The 19496-nt window shown below is 45.9% G+C and overlaps 1 protein-coding gene across 4 annotated transcripts in view; it reads right to left on the reverse strand.

Annotated features, from left to right (window-relative positions):
- Positions 1-11724: 11724 nt before the first annotated feature.
- Positions 11725-19496, reverse strand: part of Fermt2 (fermitin family member 2) — a 71519-nt gene continuing 63747 nt past the window's right edge. For 2 of the 4 annotated variants that reach the window (NM_146054.3, NM_001360525.1), the window contains 5 exon segments: positions 11725-12956; positions 14700-14841; positions 15049-15173; positions 17657-17878; positions 18017-18123. In NM_146054.3, the coding sequence (NP_666166.2) occupies positions 12783-12956; positions 14700-14841; positions 15049-15173; positions 17657-17878; positions 18017-18123 (770 nt within the window). In that variant the 3' untranslated portion in view covers positions 11725-12782. 4 annotated transcript variants of the gene reach the window in all.

Raw genomic sequence — 19496 nt, forward strand, 5'->3', positions numbered from 1 at the left:
CTGAGGCCTCCCCTTTCCATATCCTTCATTCTGTATCTGTGGGCTTGTTTGTTTTATGATGTCGAGTGCTTTATGAATCAAATCTTGTGAAACAATCCTCCGCTGCAGACTGTGTGGCCCTCCTCTTTGCTAAAATGGTTTTGAAAATTTACCGGTCTGGGGAGATGGCTCGGTGCTTAAAAGAACTTGCCACACAAGTGTGAGGATTGGAATTCCCAGAAACCCCTGTGTGGACATGGAGGCCTGCATGCAATTCTGACCTTGGGAAATGGAGGTGGAGACCCTGGAGAAAGCTGGCTGGCAGGATCAGCCATACTGGTGATCTCTTAGTGTAGAGAGACCTTGTCTCCTTGACTAAGGTGGAAAGATTCCTGGTAGTAGCCTCTGGTCCCGCCACATGTACAGAGGATGAACACACACATTTGTAAGCACGCGAGTGCACACACACACACACACACACACACACACACGCGTGCACCTAAGTCCAATTCACAGAACCCACGTGGAAATGGCAGTGTATCCTTCCCATCGCAGGGCAGGGGAGACAGATGCGATGCCTTGCTGGAGCTCACTGGCCTGCCCGCCTAGCATAAGGAGGGTCTCCAGCCCGCACACAGAAAGATCCTGTCTCACAAAACAAGAAAACAAGGTAGGTGGCCCCACCACCTGAAGACGATCTGTGGCTTTCACACACAGCACACACGTGGACTCATAGTCACATGGGGTCCTGCATACACACGTGTGCATATACACACAACACACAAATGGACCAACGGTGGAAGGCTTTTGTATGTGACTAGGATTTGCAATTTAAGCCATGCTATCAAAACAGAAACCCATGAAGCAAACATGGACGTGTGACCCCCTTCTCAAAAACAAGATAGATGCCAGGCATGGTGGCACACACCTTTAATCCCAGAACTTGGAAGGCAGAAACAGTCAGATCTCTGTGAGTTTGAGACCATCCTAGTATACCAGGATACCCCAGCAATACAAAGTTAGACTCTTTCTCAAAAAATAAATAAATAAATAAATTTAAAGTAGGTTCTGAATTCAATACTTAGAACAAATCCTATTATCCTCCAAAATGGGTCGTTTTTAATATGGACAAAGAAGTTTTGTTAAAAGAGGATTGTAAGTCAATAGGAAAACAACAATATTTTCTACAAATAGTTCACAAATATTCTATATATCCACAAAAAAAAAAAAAAAAAACCTACCAGGGCCAGTTATAGCTCAGTTGGTAGAGAGCTTGCTTAGCATGCACACAGCCCTGGGTTCAATACAGAGTACAGAATGCACCAGGTATCGTGGATGGTATATCCTGTCATTCCAGAGCTTGGGAGGTAGAGGCAGCAGGATTAGAAGCTAAGGTTCTTTCTTGGTTACATTGAGAGTAGAGGCTAGTCTGGCTAGGTAAGCTAATAGGTCAAAATAACAACATCAACAATACCCACCTCAAAACAGAACAACACATTTGACAAACTCCTTAGATCATTCCCAAAGATTAAAATAGGACTTACACTTTAAAATGAGAGAAATAAAACTTTTTTTTTTCCTCTTTTGAGACAGGGTCTTGCTATGTAGCCCAGGATGGTGTCAGACTCACAATCCGGCTTCAGCCTCCAGAGCTGGGATAGCACCATCATGTCTGGATGTTGGACTGGGAAGCCTCAAAGCTTTAGAGAGGACACAAGAGACCTCTCTCATGAACTGAAGTGAGGCAGCTGATTTCCAGTAGAGAATAATACTCTCAAAAGAAAAGGTTATAAACCATACACCTTTAAAATGAAGTATTTCAGGCTGGAGAGATGGCTCAGTGGTTAAGAACACTGAGTGCTCTTCCAGAGGTCCTGAGTTCAATTCCCAGCCACCACGTGGTGGCTCACAACCATCTGTAATGGGATCTGATGCCCTCTTCTGGTGTGTCTGAAGACAGCTCCAGTGTACTCATATACATAAAATAAATTAAAAAGAAATAAGTATTTTGCCAGGTAGTGGTGCACATGCCTTTAAACCCAGCACTTGGGAGGCAGAGGCAGGCAGATTTCTGAGTTCAAAGCCAGCCTGATCTTCAGAGTGAGTTCCAGGACAGCCAGGGCTACACAGAGAAACCCTGTCTCGAAAAACCAAAAATAAATAAATAAATAAATAAATAAATAAATAAATAAATAAATAAATAAATAAATAAAATTTAAAAAATTAAAATTAAGTATTTCTAGTTATCAGAAACTCCTTTAAGAAAAACAAGCTATCCACAGTCTGAAAGAAGCTATGGACACATACTTAATACAGGGTTCGTTTCCCAAATGGAGAAATCCCTTCCTTCCACTGGAGAGCAAATTCAATAATAGAGCTAAGTTTCTCAAGAATGGGCAGAAATGTGAGTCACTTCGCAAGGAAAGGCACACAGGCAGTCAGCAAGCTCCTGAAATGATTCCCAGAATCCTCTCTCTTCAGAGAGACACAAATTAGAGTCACTTCACACCTCCCATTAGGGTGGCTAAAATATCAAAGACTGACAACTTCACATTAGTAACCCAACACTGCACGTGGACACATTAAAACAGCGTGTCTGTCACCCCCTAACGCCAGACCTCTTAGAAGGGATGAGATGTTCGTCCTCCATGTCACAAAGCCAGGAAGATAAAATCAAGCTGAGCATCAGCACAAGTGGCTCAGGTGGCCCAGGAGTGGGGAAACAGCAGGTGAGGCCCACAGACACCTTTTCCAGCTTTTTGAGGAAAGAAAGTTATAGATACAATGCAGAGGACATGAGGAGCTTACCTCTGTCTTTCCTTAGGTGGTGAGGTCACCTGGAACTCCTTTTGTGGTCTGGTGCTTCTCTGTATATCCCTGGCTGTCCTGGAACTTACTCTGTAGACCAGGCTGGCCTCGAACTCAGCAATCCACCTGCCTCTGCCTTCCGAGTGCTGAGATTAAAGGTGTGTGCCACCACTGCCCAGCTTCTTCTTCTTCTTTTTTTTTTTTTTAAGATTTATTTATTATTATATGTAAGTACACTGTAGCTGTCTTGAGACACACCAGAGGGCATCACTATGGATGGTTGTGAGCCACCGTGTGGTTGCTGGGACTTGAACTCTGGACCTCTGGAAGAGCAGTCAGTGCTCTTAACCACTAAGCCATCTCTCCAGCCCCAAGTGATGCCTTTTCTTGACAGGATGTAGAAATAACTGATCCCTGAGAGCCAGCCTAGGCTAACTCTCCACCGCTCTTAAAAACCAAAAAATTGACTTAAATTTTTAAAAAATTAAATATTTTAAAGATACTTTTAGCCAGGCAGTGGTGGCACACACCTCTAATCCCAGCACTTGGGATGCAAGGCAAGCAGATTTCTGAGTTTGAGGCCAGCCTGGTCTACAGAGTGAGTTCCAGGACAGCCAGGACTACACAGAGAAACCCTGTCTCAAAAAACAACAACAAAAAGATACTTTAAAAAATTATCTTAAAACAATTCTTTTGCTTAATTAAAGCACAGCTTTCTGATGCGTGGAGATGGGTGTGAGAGAGTCTTGTGGACACTTTATCAGAGAAGAAATTAGAAAAATTGTAGTGGGCTCCTATTTGAGACTTTAGCTGAGAGTAAATGCCTGATGAGAATGCCTTCTGTTGTTGTTGTTGTTTCGTTTCAAGACAGGGTTTCTCTGTGTAGCCCTGGCTGCCCTGGCCAGGCTGGCACTGACCTCAGAGATCCACCTGCCTCTGCGTCCAGGGTGCCTGGGATTAAAGGTGTGCACATATGCCTCACCATCCCCCAGTGAGAAGGCCTTTTTGCATAAAACACGTAACAGGATAACCCAATGGTCCTTACTTTTTGTTGCTGTTGTTGTTTTTTCCTTGTTTGATTTTTTATTTTGAATTTACATTTTCTGTTGGAAGCACCTGTCTACAACAAGGTCTGACCTGTTCATTATGTAAATGGGCACAGTTCCCTGATTTCAAAAAGGCAGCAGGGAGGGGAAGACTAAGATTTTTGAATTAAAAATAACAGAAAGAAAAAAAATTCCTATTGGCTAACAGAAACAAACCAAACCAAACCAAACCAAACCAAACCAAACCAAACCCTTCAAGTCTGAAGGCTCTGTTCACACTCCTCTGGCCTGAATGCTGTTTCCCCTGAGCACTTTGGCCCCAGCTGGCCCCAGGGATCAGGCCCCAGGCCTTGCACATGCTCAGTGCTTGGCAGATAACCTATAGCCCCAGCTCTGCTGATGTTACAAGCAAGTCACGTGCATGCATTCTTCAAGCTAACCCTTTTCTTTGTATCTGGATCCTGCCCTCCCTTCCTCCAGAAGTCTGTGCCGAGCCACTTCTGCATGCCTGGCTTCCTGAGGGTCTGGCCTTGTGTGGCCCTGTGGTCTACTTTCCCAGATGAGCTACTCTGAATTGCTAGTAATGCTTTTTGGGGGTACACCTCATAGTTGTGGTCAGTGTCGGACTCCTGAGAAGTCATGAGAACAGATCTGTCTGGTGACAAGAGCTCTTTTTCCTAGTTTGGGTTCTTTAGAGATGTGTTGTGGTAAATATTATTTTGGGGCTTTTTTTTTTTTTTTTACCACACTTTGACCATATAGTTTCTAAATAAAAGGCACAAACACCTTTTATTTTATTTTATTTTTTTTGAGACAGGGTTTCTCACTGTAGCCCTGGCTGTCCTGGAACTCACTCTGTAGACCAGGCTGGCCTCGAACTCAGAAATCCACTTGCCACTGCCTCACAAGTGCTGGGATTAAAGGTGTGCGCCACCACTGCCTGGCTTAACAACTTTTAGATTTATAATAAGCCATGTATCATTAAAGTTGGGCAGATATCAACACTCTATACTATTTTGTCTACTCCCCTGTCAATAACTCCGAGATATCACTTGCCATGTTCTGCCTGGGCCACTCCTGCTCTGATAGGCCAGCCCTCACCATCCACCTACCCCATGGCGACTTCTTCCTTTCCTCCTCTCTCCTCTTCCTGGATCCTGCCTGCCTGCGACCCCAAGGCAGAGAACCTTCACTCTGTCCCCTCTTCTGCCCAGCCCAGGCTGTAGGCATCATTATTAACTAACCAGGGATAGATAACTTGGGAGCAGGGGTGGGCAAGGGGGAGAGGAATGTGCTAGAAAGAGCTGACTTCGAAGGCTTATTTACAGCAGTGGTCTTTCTCAGTCACTTCAGAAGTTTCCCTAAGCAAAAGGACACACAGGCACAGCTGCTCCGGGTCTAAGGTCCCCACACCCTCCTCCTGTTGGGAGATTCCCACGATGCTCTGTCTCCCTGCAGGCTGTGATTCCTTCCCCTCTGCCCTCTCACCGGATGTGCTCTGAGTGTCATGTCCCTCAGACTCAGTGGACAGCATCTTTGAAAATGCAAGCTGGCTTTCCCACTGGTCCTCTGCAGCATCTTGCTCATAGAAGCCTTTGCTCTGGGCTCCTGTATCTCAGTCATAAAGCCTTTCTGGCTGTTTTCTTCCATGTCCCTCCACTGCCTCTGAAAACTCCGGGCATTTAAGTTGACTTGGGCTATAGACCTGATGCTTACGTGGATATCACTGATTGGCCTCGCTTCTCCAGGACGATTTTTTTTAATGGCTCTACTCCCAGGAAACCTGGTTTTCCCATCTGTACTTCAAAAACAACTAAATTTAGCCTTGTTTCAATAATTCGACAGACCTCATTATTCCCCGTAATTTTTTCTCTTTCTTTTTCCTTTCTCAGCCCTTCATTGAGGTTTTGAGGGTTATTTCTTGAGATTCTCCCTTTCCTGGGAGAATTTCCTGGGCTTTGGATTTTCTTATTTCCTGCCATCTGGTCTCCACCCCCACCTCCCACCCCCGCATGGCTTCCCTTGGGCCCTTGGTGTCCCCTTGGTCACATGGCTTTCCCAGGGCTATGCCTCGTGAGCACTTATCACTCCTGTCCTGGCTGCAGTTAGTTATTAACGGCTGTGGGGCTGTCAAGGGCGTCGTAGCGTGCAACCTTCTCTTTTGGAGCCCTACAGGCTTCCCCGCTTCTCCTACTGCACGCACACCCCAAGATTTATCAACAAAATCTCCTTGTTTCTTCCTCCATCTCTGGCGGCAGTGACACACTTGGGTCTGAATGCAGAGATCTTTGGGAGAATGAACTCTATGGGAACCAAAAGAGCTGACTGGCTTCTTTGTCGACCCCTGACCTTCCTTAGAGATAGCACCCAATTAACTAGGTAGCAAACAGTTCATTGTTTTGTCTCTCCCCATTCAGAAATCAGGGCAGCCTAACCTACTGCCACAGGCCATACCCTCAAGCTTTGCTGGGACTCAGTTTTTTTGCCCCAGTTGCTCCAGATATCAAAGGGGTTCTAAACACACTTCCTAGGTTTAGAAATTGTTTTTGTTCAGAGATCAACATGATTTGACCCGAAGCAGTTCCTAAGGGTTAGAGGAAAGGCTGTTAGACCCATGTTGTTTGCCTAAACAAAAAAACCAAACACAACACACTTAAAATGTCTCCGTTCCACCACTGTGTCTTCAATAGTGAAGATGAAAGGAGACATCTGTCCAGTTTCCTTTCTAAACATCTTCTCAGGGAGAATTTGGGGCATGTGAAAGAGGTCAGGCTGCTGGCATGGGCCCCATTTACCATACAGCAAGCAAGCAGGGAATCTAGTTGCAGTTTCAAGCTCTGAGAGGAGACATTTGCACTTCACAGTGTGGCTGCTATCCTCCAGTCTGTGTAAGAGGCTCCAGGAGAAGATGTCAGGCCCTGTCTGGGATTTCTCAGCTATGTGGCTCCAGCAGGTTTGTGCTGGTTTTCCCAAGCCCAGTTGTATGCTGAGGCAAGCTTGGCATTTGCTTTCCCAGTGGAGCTGGCTGTGCTGTTGCTGGCCCAGTTGGGTCTGTGACTTACGTGGGGTCTCGGTATATCCTGAGTATGAAACAGAGCAAGGTCAACTGGACCTTGAAGAACTGAAGCCCTGGCCCCGGGCTCATTTGCCCTGTTCTTAAACCACCGAAGCCTGCTAGCCCCACCAATTAAAGATTCTCTTGGCAGCAGAGGCCAGAATTGGGGACCAGGTATCCAGGAGCAGTGTGGCTGCTGCTGAGACCACTCCCTCCCCCTGGCCTTCAGTGACTTAGTACCACTGTTACACATGGGACATTAGCACCCAAAATGGTCTCTCAGTAGTTTGGAGGTTGTCCAAATGGTGTAGTAGGGTGAAGTGCTTGCCACATGAGCCTAACAGCCTCAGTTAGATCCTGAAATCCAGGTAAGGGAGGAGGGGGAGGAGGAGGGGGAGGAGGAGCTTCATGTGCTTGCTCCTGCCTCCTCAATAATAATAAAAATTTCAAAGCACAGCCTGCCCACTACAATGACAAATATTTGCCATTTTTCACTGTTTCAAGCCCTCCATGTTTAAAAGCGAGTTGTATTTTCTGCAAGGTGGAACCTGTCATTCTTCATTCTACTGTTCCGTGTGTTTGTTTACAAGTCTTTGCTGCTTTAGGTAGTGAGCTGTCTTTTTTTTTTTTTTTTTTTAATCATTTTTAGTTCAGTGCTAGATATTGCCCACAGGACTCTGCGGTGGGACGTGGTGCGGGAAGTGGGGAAGGCTCCTGGGTAGCTCACACTGACTAGCCTTGAACTCACTAACACAGGCTGGTCTTGAACACTTCAGATCCTGCTCCCTCCCTCCCTGGTGCCAGAATTACATACAGGTTTCCCAGCCCTTTTGACTTTTTGCCCCGAGGTCTAACTAATTTGCTCATTGTGATTCTCCTGCTTTAGCTTCTTGAGCAGATGGGATTACAGACCTGTGCCACCACAGGGCCCTGCATGCCCTAGAACCTGTTTCCTGGTGGGCACGAGGACACACTTAAGTTTCTCCACATCCACGGTGGAATTGAGAGGGCCTAAAATGCACAGGATGGCAACAACCGTTTCTGGGGACGCTATAGTTTATAATTGCACCGATAAACATCCTGTTACCCCAGTAACGCTTTACTCTGTCAGATCTTAACCATTTTACTAGTACCACAGGCAAGAGACTACTTTAAAATTGGTGGCTGGGATGTAGCTCAGCAGCAGAGCATGTGTCTAATACACGAGGACCTCTGGGTTGGTTCTGTCCTCTGCACTTCACATACAAAGCGCCCATTTTCCAGAATCCTGTGCAGATGGACAGCTTTTCACTTCAGGCTTCCTTTCCTCCCTTGTGAAATGAGTACCTTAAGGGTTTGTGCATTTCCTCTGGATTGGCCTGTGTGAGCACAGACAGGTGTGCACATCTGTTTATAGTCTCGGTTCTCTTGTCCAGCCAATTATATGATGCAAATACCTTCTCCACATTTTCTGCTCTGTTGATTGATTTGAGAAAAGGCTTGGCTTTGTATAAGCTTGGCATCTTCCGGCCTCTCCAGTCAATGCTCTCCTCTTCCAGCTTTGATTTGCTGTCCACTCAATACTTCCTGCACTGTGTTGTCTCACAGACAGTGACACGTAGGACACATAGGCCAGGATTCTTTAACTCGGATCACAGGAGCATTTTTCCAACTTCAGTCCTTGGTCCACCTGGAATTGATTTCGATGACTGCATAGCTAGACGAGGCTGTGGCCCAAGCTCTTTGGGGAACTCTTTTGTGATGATCTCAGAAACAAGTAGCTGTCCCTACACCCTTGGTTCCAGTCTCTTTTGACTGCAGTGTTTCCATCATCTCTGCCAATGTCGTGCTGTTTGTGGGATGTTTGTTTGTTTTTTGAGGCAGGCTCTCACTATGTAGCCTTGGAACTCACTATTGTCAACCAGGCTGGCCTCTGTGTGCTAGGGTCCAAGGCATGCCAGGTGTGCACCACGACCCCACACTTTCTGTGTTTGAAACTTTAAAGTTCCGATACAAGCTGGGCGGGGTTATTCTGGGATTCTCATGCTCGTGTTTTCTGCTTTGTTCACACTCCTCTCACCCACTGTCCTATTTGGCAAAGCTGATTCCCTCGGCTGCTTGTTATTTCTCAGGAGCATTTTGACTCTTCCAAGTGTTCTGAGCACTGAGTCTGTAACTAGGCAAAAAGCTGAGAGGCTGTGTAGCTACCAGTAGGATTCGGAGTCTGTGTTTTCACTCGATTTTAGAAAGCCGGACATTAGAATTCTGTGCTCAGAATGTTTTCCTATCATGCATTTGCCACATTGATTCAGACATGGCTTCAAAGTTGTTTGGCTCACTGTGCTGTTTGTAATCATAAATGTAATTAACATTGAGCCTGGTCCAGTTCCCGGGGCAGTATTGTGGATAATGCCTGAGCAGCAAAGCCACAGGAGACTATAATTAGATCTCATGAAATAATGGTCTCAAATTATTTTTAAGTGCTTGTAATTTTTAGTAATACTTAGGCCAAAGCACAAACAACAGAAGGGACACTGAACAGGGAGCGACTCTACTAAGAGGAAGGGATATTTGACATCTATATGCTTATCCTGGGAAACTTGATTTTGCTTAATTAAATGTAGTGGAGGAATGGCACAGTGGGAAATCAGGTCACTAGATAAGCCTCTGACTTCTGTTTCCTGTTCTGGGTGGCTCTGCAGTCCACTGAGAATCTCCCTGCCCTTCCCCTGATTTCCCATTTCCTGTTAGTTTTCTCTCCCACCTCCCCCATTCTTGAGCTGCCAAACCACATCAGTTTGAACAGATAAAGAAAGCCTCCGTTAATTTGCTGAACAGCTCTGAGCTCCTGGGAAGGGAAGGGGAGGGGAGGTGAGGGGAGGGGAGGGGAGGTGAGGGGAGGGGAGGGAAGGGGAGGGGAGGGGAGGGGAGGGGAGGGGAGGGGAGGGGAGGGGAGGGGAGGGGAGGGGAGGGGAGGGGAGGGGAGGGGAGGGGAGGGGAGGGCGGGCGGGCTTCCTGAATTGCTGTGTAAAGGGCCCCAGTGGTTCTTCTGCAGGGTAAAAACTGGATCCATTTCTATTATCCCAGACTTTTAGGCCTATGCCTATAGCCTCCGTGCTGCGGCTATATGGCCAGAAAGGGGCACTGGCACAGTGGCCACAGGGCATGGCAAGGATCTGAGCCGGTTCCGGACAGGCAGTTCCGATACACGCTGGCATAAAGCAAAGGCGCAGATCTGGAAGGCTGTCAGGCTAGGGATGGTCCCATGTGTCAAGTGACTTGGATACAGATATAGTACAGAGACGCTGAAAAAACTGGTTTGCTACTGTGTTCACTACTGCTAGTGTTGACTTTAAAATACAGAGCATTGGTGTCTTTCAGCTAAGGGCCAAGAACCCAGGCTGGCCTCATTCTTCTTTATCACTACTGATTTCAAAACCTTTTAATAAGGCACAAATCGCAACTAGACAACACAGAACAGAACAGTCTGCCCTGTCTTTGCCGCTTGAATGTATGACATTGGAGAGATAAGAATGGAAAATGTTGTACCGGGCGTGGTGGCGAACGCCTTTAATCCCAGCACTTGGGAGGCAGAGGCAGAGGCAGGCGGATTTCTGAGTTCGAGGCCAGCCTGGTCTACAAAGTGGGTTCCAGGACAGCCAGGGCTACACAGAGAAACCATGTCTCGAAAAAACCAAAACCAAAAAAACCAAAAACCAAAAGAATGGAAAATATCTCTCAAGGTTACAAAGAAAACTAGTTTATGTGGAGTTGGCAATACTACACCAGAAGCTTCTAACAGGCCACTAGCCTGCTGCCTGAGAAGAACAACATTTGGATGGAGTTTGGTTAATATCCTGTTCCCATGCCCTTGTGAACAATCACAGGGAACAGAAACTCGAATGCAGGTTCTGGGAGTCCTAGACAGTGTTCTTGCAAAACGCTTTCTTGATAGAGGCTGCTGGCGACAGGTGTGAGGGTTACCAAGGCTTGCTTCCCATATGACTGGACAGAGGTGCGAAGCCAGGTCACAGTCTAGCTTTGCCTTGGTTCCCATTAAATGCAGCCATCTGTTCAGAGAAGGCAGAGTCTGCTTGGCTGCAAGGAAACTTAGAAGTATTTATGGAAGAACAGCTATAAACTAAAATTTCTAAAGGGAGACATAGATTTGGACAGAGGACAGGGTATAGGGCTAGTAAATAATATGGCAATGGGATGAATGGCTAGACCAGCAGTTCTCAACCTGTGGGTCCTGACCCCCCTCTCACAGGGGATGCCTAAGACTACGGGAAAATACAGATGTTTATATTATTATTCATAGCAGTAGAACACTACAGTTATGAAGCAGCAAAGAAAATAATTTTATGGTTGGGGATAACATGAGGAACTGTATTGCAGCATTAGGAAGGTTGAGAACCACTGGCCTAGAGAATGTGGCTGTCCAGACTGCTTAAGGACAAATGGGCCCCAGGGAGATGCCCCAGCTCAGAGGACCTGGAGCCTGAGCTTCTGTAGCACAGGGCACAGTCATCAGAGCTTTAGGTAACCAGGGCAGTGCTACACCAGGGCTCAGCAGGCAGGGCAAGCAGTGGTGGTGGGAGACAGAAGAGGTGAGCAGAGCTGGGTTTTTAGAAGCTGTCTTGGCCTCACAGGCACGGGACTGACAGAGGTGGCAGCCAGGCCCATGATGAAAGTCTGGAGTCTAACTGAATAACCACAAAGGTCTCTCAATGCCGGAGAAAGGATGTCTCCTAGAGAGAGAGAGCTCTTCATCTGGGACATGGCCTAGCACTGGCGGGCTGTTCTAATAACACACAGTGTTGGGAGAGTTGAGAGAGATCAGAAGTACAAAAGAAAACATTAAATAAAAGGTTTTACTTTTATTTAAAATAAAATGCATTTATACAGTCTTTAATTCATGGATTATTGGACAATACTGGTAAGTCCACCCCTCCCTGGCGCCCTTCTGGGCTCGTGAGCTAGGAATTGTCTAACTAGCACCAACGCAGATGTAATAGCGCAACAGACTAGAACACAGCCGGTCCAGGCTGTAGTTAAGGGCATCACGGCAAGTCACGAGCATCATGAAGTCATTCGTAATTTAGCAGATACTGAAACTGCAAATTAATTATATATTTTAAAAGCACTTAATTAATGTAAGGATGCTACATTTAAGCCATTTCCTAGTTGTGAATAGTTTTTTTTAAAAAAAACTGTACAATTTTATAAAATTTGTGTTTGTACATTAGTTACACAAAATGAATACTTCATAGATCTTTACTTCATATTGTAACACAAAGGCTGCATATCTTAGGCAGATAGTGAGTATGCTGGTGAATACTAAGAGTACTGTAATACAGTTTGGTGTAAAACTAAACACAAAACAATGTACAGCATGCTTACTCAAAGACAAAACCCACCCAATAACAACAGGTTAGCAGTGTTTCCTTCAAGGTCAACAGCATCAACAAATACCAAGCATCCACTGTAGACCGACTTTATACTGGGAGAGGGGATTAACTGGGTACCAGGAGCAGGGTACTTTAAAAGAAGGCATCAATTAAACACAAACACATGCATTACACATGATAAATAGACTTCATATAGGTTATATGTATGCCCTGGGTGGCTTGGTAGATGGCTTGTTTCTTAGTTTGGTTACTGTCAGTCAGTGACAGCTTTCCGTGGCCCTAAGGACTGTTGGGAATTCCACAGTCCACATACGGCATATCAAGGTAGGCAGCAGATTAACAATCGTGCTTGTTAGTGCACATATGTACTGGTCTGGTAAGGCAAAAAGGTATCATGATAAAATAATAAAGTTCAAGCTTACTTTATTAAGCAGCATATAAGAAACAATAGCTTTAAAGTTAAATATTGTTATGGCTGTGGAGTTTTATTACAAGTTTTCCTATTCACACCCAACCACTGGTGAGTTTGTAGAACATCTCCTCATCTAAACTTTCATTTTGGTCTTTCGCACGAGTTGAGAGAAATATGTAACCACCAATGAATTCGTGGACCACCTTGCAGTCTACTTCGGTACAGATGAAGGACAACCGGACCTCATCTGCAAACTCTACAGTGACCTGGAGCAAAGACAAAGAACTGTCAGTTCCCCGGAAGCTTCCGGACTTTAAGTTATGGTACTCCACCCCGCAGGGACGTGGGAACAGCCATCATGTCAGTGATGTCATAGGTCTAAACAGTAAGAAAAGTGTATCATCCCCACATCCCTTTCGTTTGCAAGTTCTCAAGGCGTTTACGTCGTTAAGGTCCCGAGTGGTCTCTAGTGATGCAATTAATGAGAATGGCCCTCTTTAGGTCCTGGGAGAAAACTTACTTCTTGAGTCTTATTTAACATTCGCTTCAATATGTAGTCTTTAGGTATCAAGCTTAAATATTTCAGAACGATGTGTATTTCTTTTTTTTTTTAAAGATTTATTTATTTATTATATGTAAGTACACTGTAGCTGTCTTCAGACACACCAGAAGAGGGCGTCAGATTTCGTTACGGATGGTTGTGAGCCACCATGTGGTTGCTGGGATTTGAACTCCGGACCTTTGGAAGAGCAGTCGGGTACTCTTACCCACTGAGCCATCTCACCAGCCCCCGATGTGTATTTCTGATAGCAGCTGAATACAGTGTATCCAATATATGCCAAGCAAAATCGCCTGCCAGTGAGCCGGTTTTATATGATCACAATGTAACAAAGAAAAGGGCACCAAGCTACATAGTGGGATGCGCACCAGGTTTTACAGACCCTGCTGCGGCAGTCATCAAGTGTGTGGGCGTGGACACTAAGCAGCCCTTAGGCTTCTAAGTGGGAGCGTCCTCATTTGTGAAGTCCAGGCAACCTGCCTGCTTTAGAAGGCTGAGGTGAGGCATAGAGGCCAGTGTAAGTGCAAACGTCTAGTGTCATGTCTGACCCCATAGAGGAGGCACAGGACATAACCTCTGACTGCTGTTTCGAGAAGCTGTTACAGAAAGATATCCTTAAGTATGGATGGTAAGTTCAAGTGAGAAATGAGTAACCAACCACATGGTCTGCACTTTAAAGATTATTTTTTACTATCCATATTTTTAGAGAGTCTTCTGTATTTTGTAGCCCAGGCTATTCTCTCTCTCTCTCTCTCTCTCTCTCTCTCTCTCTCTCTCTCTCTCTCTCTCTGTATATATATGTATACATACACACACACACATACACACACATATATATATACATACATATGTATGTATGTATTTTACGAGTACATGTGTTGTGTCTGCATGTATGTCTGCAAGGCCAGATGAGAGTATCAGATTCCCAGGAAATAAGAGTTGCAGGAGGTTGTGAACCTCCATGCCTGTGGGTGCTAACATGAACCTTAGTTCTCTGGAGGAGTAACAACAGCTCTCAGCTTTGGAGCCATCTCTACTCTGATTATCTGTAAATAGACTACCCTATGCAGGGTCTCACTGGGATGGGGATAGGGTCTTACAGCTTGGCTATCCAATGGTGGCCTTTAAAAGCTTACTTGAAGATTCTAGCATGGGAACAGAGCTACTCGGACAGCCTTGGCAGAAGGAAGGCTGTCTTTCTTCATCAGGAAATGCCGTCTGCTCCACCCAGTATGAGAGGAGAGAGCAGACACTAAACTTCACTAGCCTGATAACCTAAGCAGCCTTAGCAGTTAATGGGGTGCCAAATACCACAACCAAATCATGTCACAAAATCCAATCTTCAAAATCTACCTTTTGTCTTAGTCCTGGGGATCAAACCCAGACCCTGAACTACGCCCTCAGGCTATCTGCACTGAGTGACACCTGAGGGGCGTTCGTGCTAGCTCACCATCTTGATCTCCCAGTTGACATTCCACTGCTTCATGTTGCTGAACCGCCAGGTTTTGATGGCGTCACCTGTGCTGGCGTCCATCCGAATCAACCTGTTGTATGCAATTCCAATAAGTTCTTCTCTCTTGCCGCCTTGAAACCTGTAATATTGAAGAAACACCACTCAGAACGGGGGAAGGGATTTTCTCTAACCCTAAAAACAATGCAACTATTATAAGACATAATAATAGCATTAAGTTTTGGTGTAGAAGAGGTTAGTGTAGTCTAAGCAGCCCTGCCTTCAATGGTGAAGATCTAAGCCAACGAGGCGGACAAACTGAACACACAGACCACAGCAGCGCACTGACCTCGCAATGAAGTGTGTGATGCCGAACTCAGGCAGAGACTGCCAGGCTTGAATGAATCTCATCTTGGCTTCAATCAGGCTCATCTGGGCTACATTTTGATGGGCCTCCAAGATCCGTGCTGTTATCTAAACAGAATTTTAAATGTTTCATTAAATAACCAGACATTATTATCTTTTATTAAAAAAATTAAAAAATGATGTGCAACCATAGCATTATGCTGAATTGGAATTAAAAATTATCTAATGCTTCATTTGGGAATCCCAACAAAGCACCAATGTTAATTTCAGTTTTTATGTACCACACACAAGGCATTATTGGGATTCTAGTGTAGAGCTGCCAGGACCGAGAGATCCTGGTGGGCAATGAATGGCACAGTAACACATCCAGATGGCTACAGAGGTGCCGGCTGGAGTTCTGCAGTGCAAACCAGAACACCAGGAGGCAGAGCATCACGTTTCCATGGCAACCAAACAGGACCGCTCTGGTTGCATTTACCAGTACTTGCTTTAGGGTGAATCCCCCATGGTGGGGGACAGATGGCTAGGACTACGGCTGCTCAGTGTCTACTTTCCTTCCCTCTGTACATATAGAGAACTTACCAAATCTCTTACACAGCCTGGCTGTAGATGGCAATGCGAGGAAAGAAAAAGGAAGCAGAAAGGGGGGAAAAAAAAAGAGGCGATCAGGAAATGGCAATGAAGCAAAGAAAAGGCTATGGTACCTGCAACCCCAAATTCCAGCAGAAAACCATGCAGAAAGAAAGGGCACTCAGGTGAAAATGAAACGCAAGGAAGGATGAGAATGGGGACAGCAAGCGGCCATCGCTGTCTATGTGGCTACAGCAGAGGCGCCACACTGCAGCAAGTGTCACTCAGATTAAAGACAGAAGCTCACAGAAGACAATGCAAAGGGCAAACCCCTCCTTCTCCCTCACGTGTCTTACAGTGAGGGTAAAGCTAAGTATTTTAGTAGCGAAATAACAGTTACTAGTCAAAAGCCTATGTAGCCTTTTCCGATTTAGTCAGATGACAGGACACACGCACTCTCCTCAGAGAGAGCTGAGGGCTGCCTGTGAGCTTGCTGGCCACACTGGTCCTCTATTTGCACAAAGGCAGCAGGCCTTCAATTACCATCTGCTTTTTGCATCCTTTTTCCTGGAAGGAGAAACAAAAGGTTGCCATCCAGGGCCCTGGGAGCTAAGGCCACACAAGCATGATGTCTTTTCAGTGAGGGACTACAGTGCAATTCTTTTATTTATAGTTAAAAGCTCATTCTTACTCAAACTAACCCTGGGAAGTTTAGCGAATATTCACAGACTACGTAAGCTATGCTGACTGTCCTGTGCCCTGGCAAGGGTCACCTGCAGTGAACTTCGTGCCTGGGAATCTCATGCTACAGGGCAGCAATGTGAAGACCCAGCCTCAGAGACTCCTGAGAGGAGCGCAGGGGCCGTAACCACAGGCCACACACTGCTCCTGTCACCAAACAGAAGAGTCCAGGTCACATTTTTGTCTACAACTCAAAGACAGAAAGCTATCATCTTGGATGCCCGACATCTATGGAAACAATCAAACTGCCAAGGTCAGAGGCCATCTGAAGGCAGGAGTTCATTTTTAGAAACTCCGTCTCTTTGAACACAGTTCTTCCCTGAGTGAGGAGTCAGTGCGTCCTTCCTTCCTAACTCAGCTGCATTCCACAGGGCTCCCCGGGGCAGCACTTCCGCCATTCCTCAGCACACACTCCCACAGCCTATGACTGGGGGATAAACAATGTCCCTTCTCTGACGCAGCGGCCTCTGAACCGCACAGACAGACAAGTTCTGATTAAAGTTCTGAACATTTCTGTGCAAAGCGAAACCGTTTCAGACTCATTTAATAAAGTTATGTTTAAAATCTAAGGAAGGAAATGTTCTGTTTGGACCTTTAATGTTTTAAAATTATTTCTGAAAGATAAAAACTAAACTCAGTAAAAATGATTTATTTATTTTAGAAGCATTCCCTGCCCCCCCCCCCCTAATCTGAATCCTTCCTTTTATGGAGTGCTGTTCAGGGAAGGGAATCCTGGGGGCTCTCAAGTCAAATTCCCCGCAAAGGACCTTTTGTGATGCATCAAAGAGCCATTTGCCCAAATAGCAAACCTTTTATGGTATTAATTTCCAGGACAGGAGTTCTAAAGAGTGGACAAAGGCAGTGAATTTTAAGTTAAAATTGATAAGACGTTGTAACCCTGGGTAAGGTTCTATTAGGTTTGACTCCGGTTAAGACAGTGACGTGGGGTAAAGGATCTCTACCACATGACAGTTTATTTCTAAAGGTGGAAAATCTTCCTCAGCAAACCCAAGAACGAGGCCCTCTGGCAGGACCTGAATGTGTGACTGGGCTTTTCGCCTGTTTCCACAGGGAAAATCATTTCCTTGTGCTGAGCAACAACCTGGCTTTATCTATTAACTTTACAGACGATCTAACAACCAGTTTAAGCTGACCTCCGCCTCCCCTATTTCCTGTTTTATATTCTACCCAAGCTGGTGCTAGCTTCCATTTAACAGGAGGAGCAGCGTTTAAAGCAGGAGCACAAAGCGACACCCAGCAGGTTAGGCAGGATGAAGTACCTGTTTGCTCTTATACTTCTTCAGGTACCGCGGGGACACCAGACACTCGGGGTTGACGTCGGTTGTGATCTGGTCAGGGATCAGCTGGGGGTCTGGGTTCAGATGCTGCATTTTCAGGAAGGAAAGAATGTTCTGAACTTCCAGGTTGTAAGAACTGTCTGCCATGGTCTTGCCTTTGGAGGCTAACCTGCAAGCTGCCATCCAGTGCGCGTACTGCTTCTCCTGTGGAAAGCAAAACTGTTTCAGACTGAGAGATGAAGGCACACGGTGTCTAGGACCCAGGTACAGAATGTAGGGTCAGCGGGCCAACACACTTAGGAGTCAGAAAGGTAAGGTTTATGTGTTAATTGGAAAACTTACGTTATCACAGCGAAGCCAGATCTCATTCATGCCCTCTGCTACCGGAATTAGGAGTTTTATGTTAAATTTCTGGCCTGAAATGTTTACATCCGGAGTAACTTCACATCCTAGAAAAATAAATTTAATTACAGAAATGCATAAAAGAAATCCTGAGCCCACACAGTAGCTTCATTCTCTGAGGTCTGACTCTGCTGAACTGTGCCCATTTTAAGAACACCCCTATTCGGTGGAAGGGGGCTTACTCCAGCTTTGGCACTCAAGTGGGCGCAGAGCAAGGATTGGGAAATGCAGACCTGGACTCAGCTCTACCTCCAGGGAAGTGTTTAAACCATTAAAAGAAAGAAAGAAAGGGCACTTTAGGTAGAGTCCTAGTCTTTCTAGGAAAAATACTACATATAGTCACCTTATAAGGCCTTTTGTGGAACTTTTCAAATAAGGGAGAAGTGATGTGGTGAAGTTAAAATAAATGTGTGAGGATACATAAGTTCTGTCAACAGTCCTTAAAAAATATCAAGAACTGAACCAGGGAGTTTTCTCTTGTCGTATCAGAACCAACCACGCTGAGTGGTTACATTTACCATGCAAGCAACCATCACATTAGCACCTGTAGCACAGGTCTCCTCATCCATTCCCCACATCCAAGCTTCTCTCTCCCTAAACCCTGTTTTATGTTCCAATCACCTTATCCCCATTTCTGCCCAACTGCACCCACTGGGGAGTTTCTACCAGCGCCTGTCTCTGCTCCACAGGCCCACTTACTGTGTGTGCAAGGGGAACCAGGGCCTAGAGCGCACTGCAGCGCACACTTTCCCGTGAGTTCTATTAGGATCCCTCTCTGCATCTCGAGTCGGACCCCATTTACCCCATGGCATTCTCACCACCTCCTCCCCCATGGCCTTTTCTAAACCATCACTGCAGGGTACTGGGAACTGCACTCAGGGTCTCACACACTACCACTGAGTGCCACCCAGTCCCCAGATGGAGAAGTAAGTGTCCTTCTACCCGAGCCTGTGCAGCCATCAGGAGCAAGAAGGGAAGAAGTGACAGAGGCCACCAAGTCGGCAAATGAACCTGTAGCTGCATCCATAGGCCAGAATGAACAGACTGAGCTAGGGGCTGGAGGAGGCGGAGCTCAGCAGGAGCTCAGTTACAGCCACCTCTTATTTTAGCTCCAGTGGATCTGATACCCTCTTACCTGTACACACACACACACAGACAGACAGACAGACAGACAGACAGACAGACAGACAGACAGACATACAAACATATGCACACATACAAGCACACTTAAAAACGAGATAAAGCTTTTAAAAATATTAAGTAAAAAAGCAGAGCTAACAGCTGAGCGGGTACCAAGGTGTGGCTCAGGCTGCAGGTGCTCTGTAAGGGGGCACGCCCCTTCAGCTCCAGGACCTACATCTCAGCCAGCTCTGACAAGGGAAGGGAGACTCAAGATGGCAGCTAGGAGCCTAACAGAGAC

This window comes from Mus musculus, chromosome 14, assembly GCF_000001635.26.
Source record: "Mus musculus strain C57BL/6J chromosome 14, GRCm38.p6 C57BL/6J".
Lineage (NCBI taxonomy): Eukaryota > Metazoa > Chordata > Mammalia > Rodentia > Muridae > Mus > Mus musculus.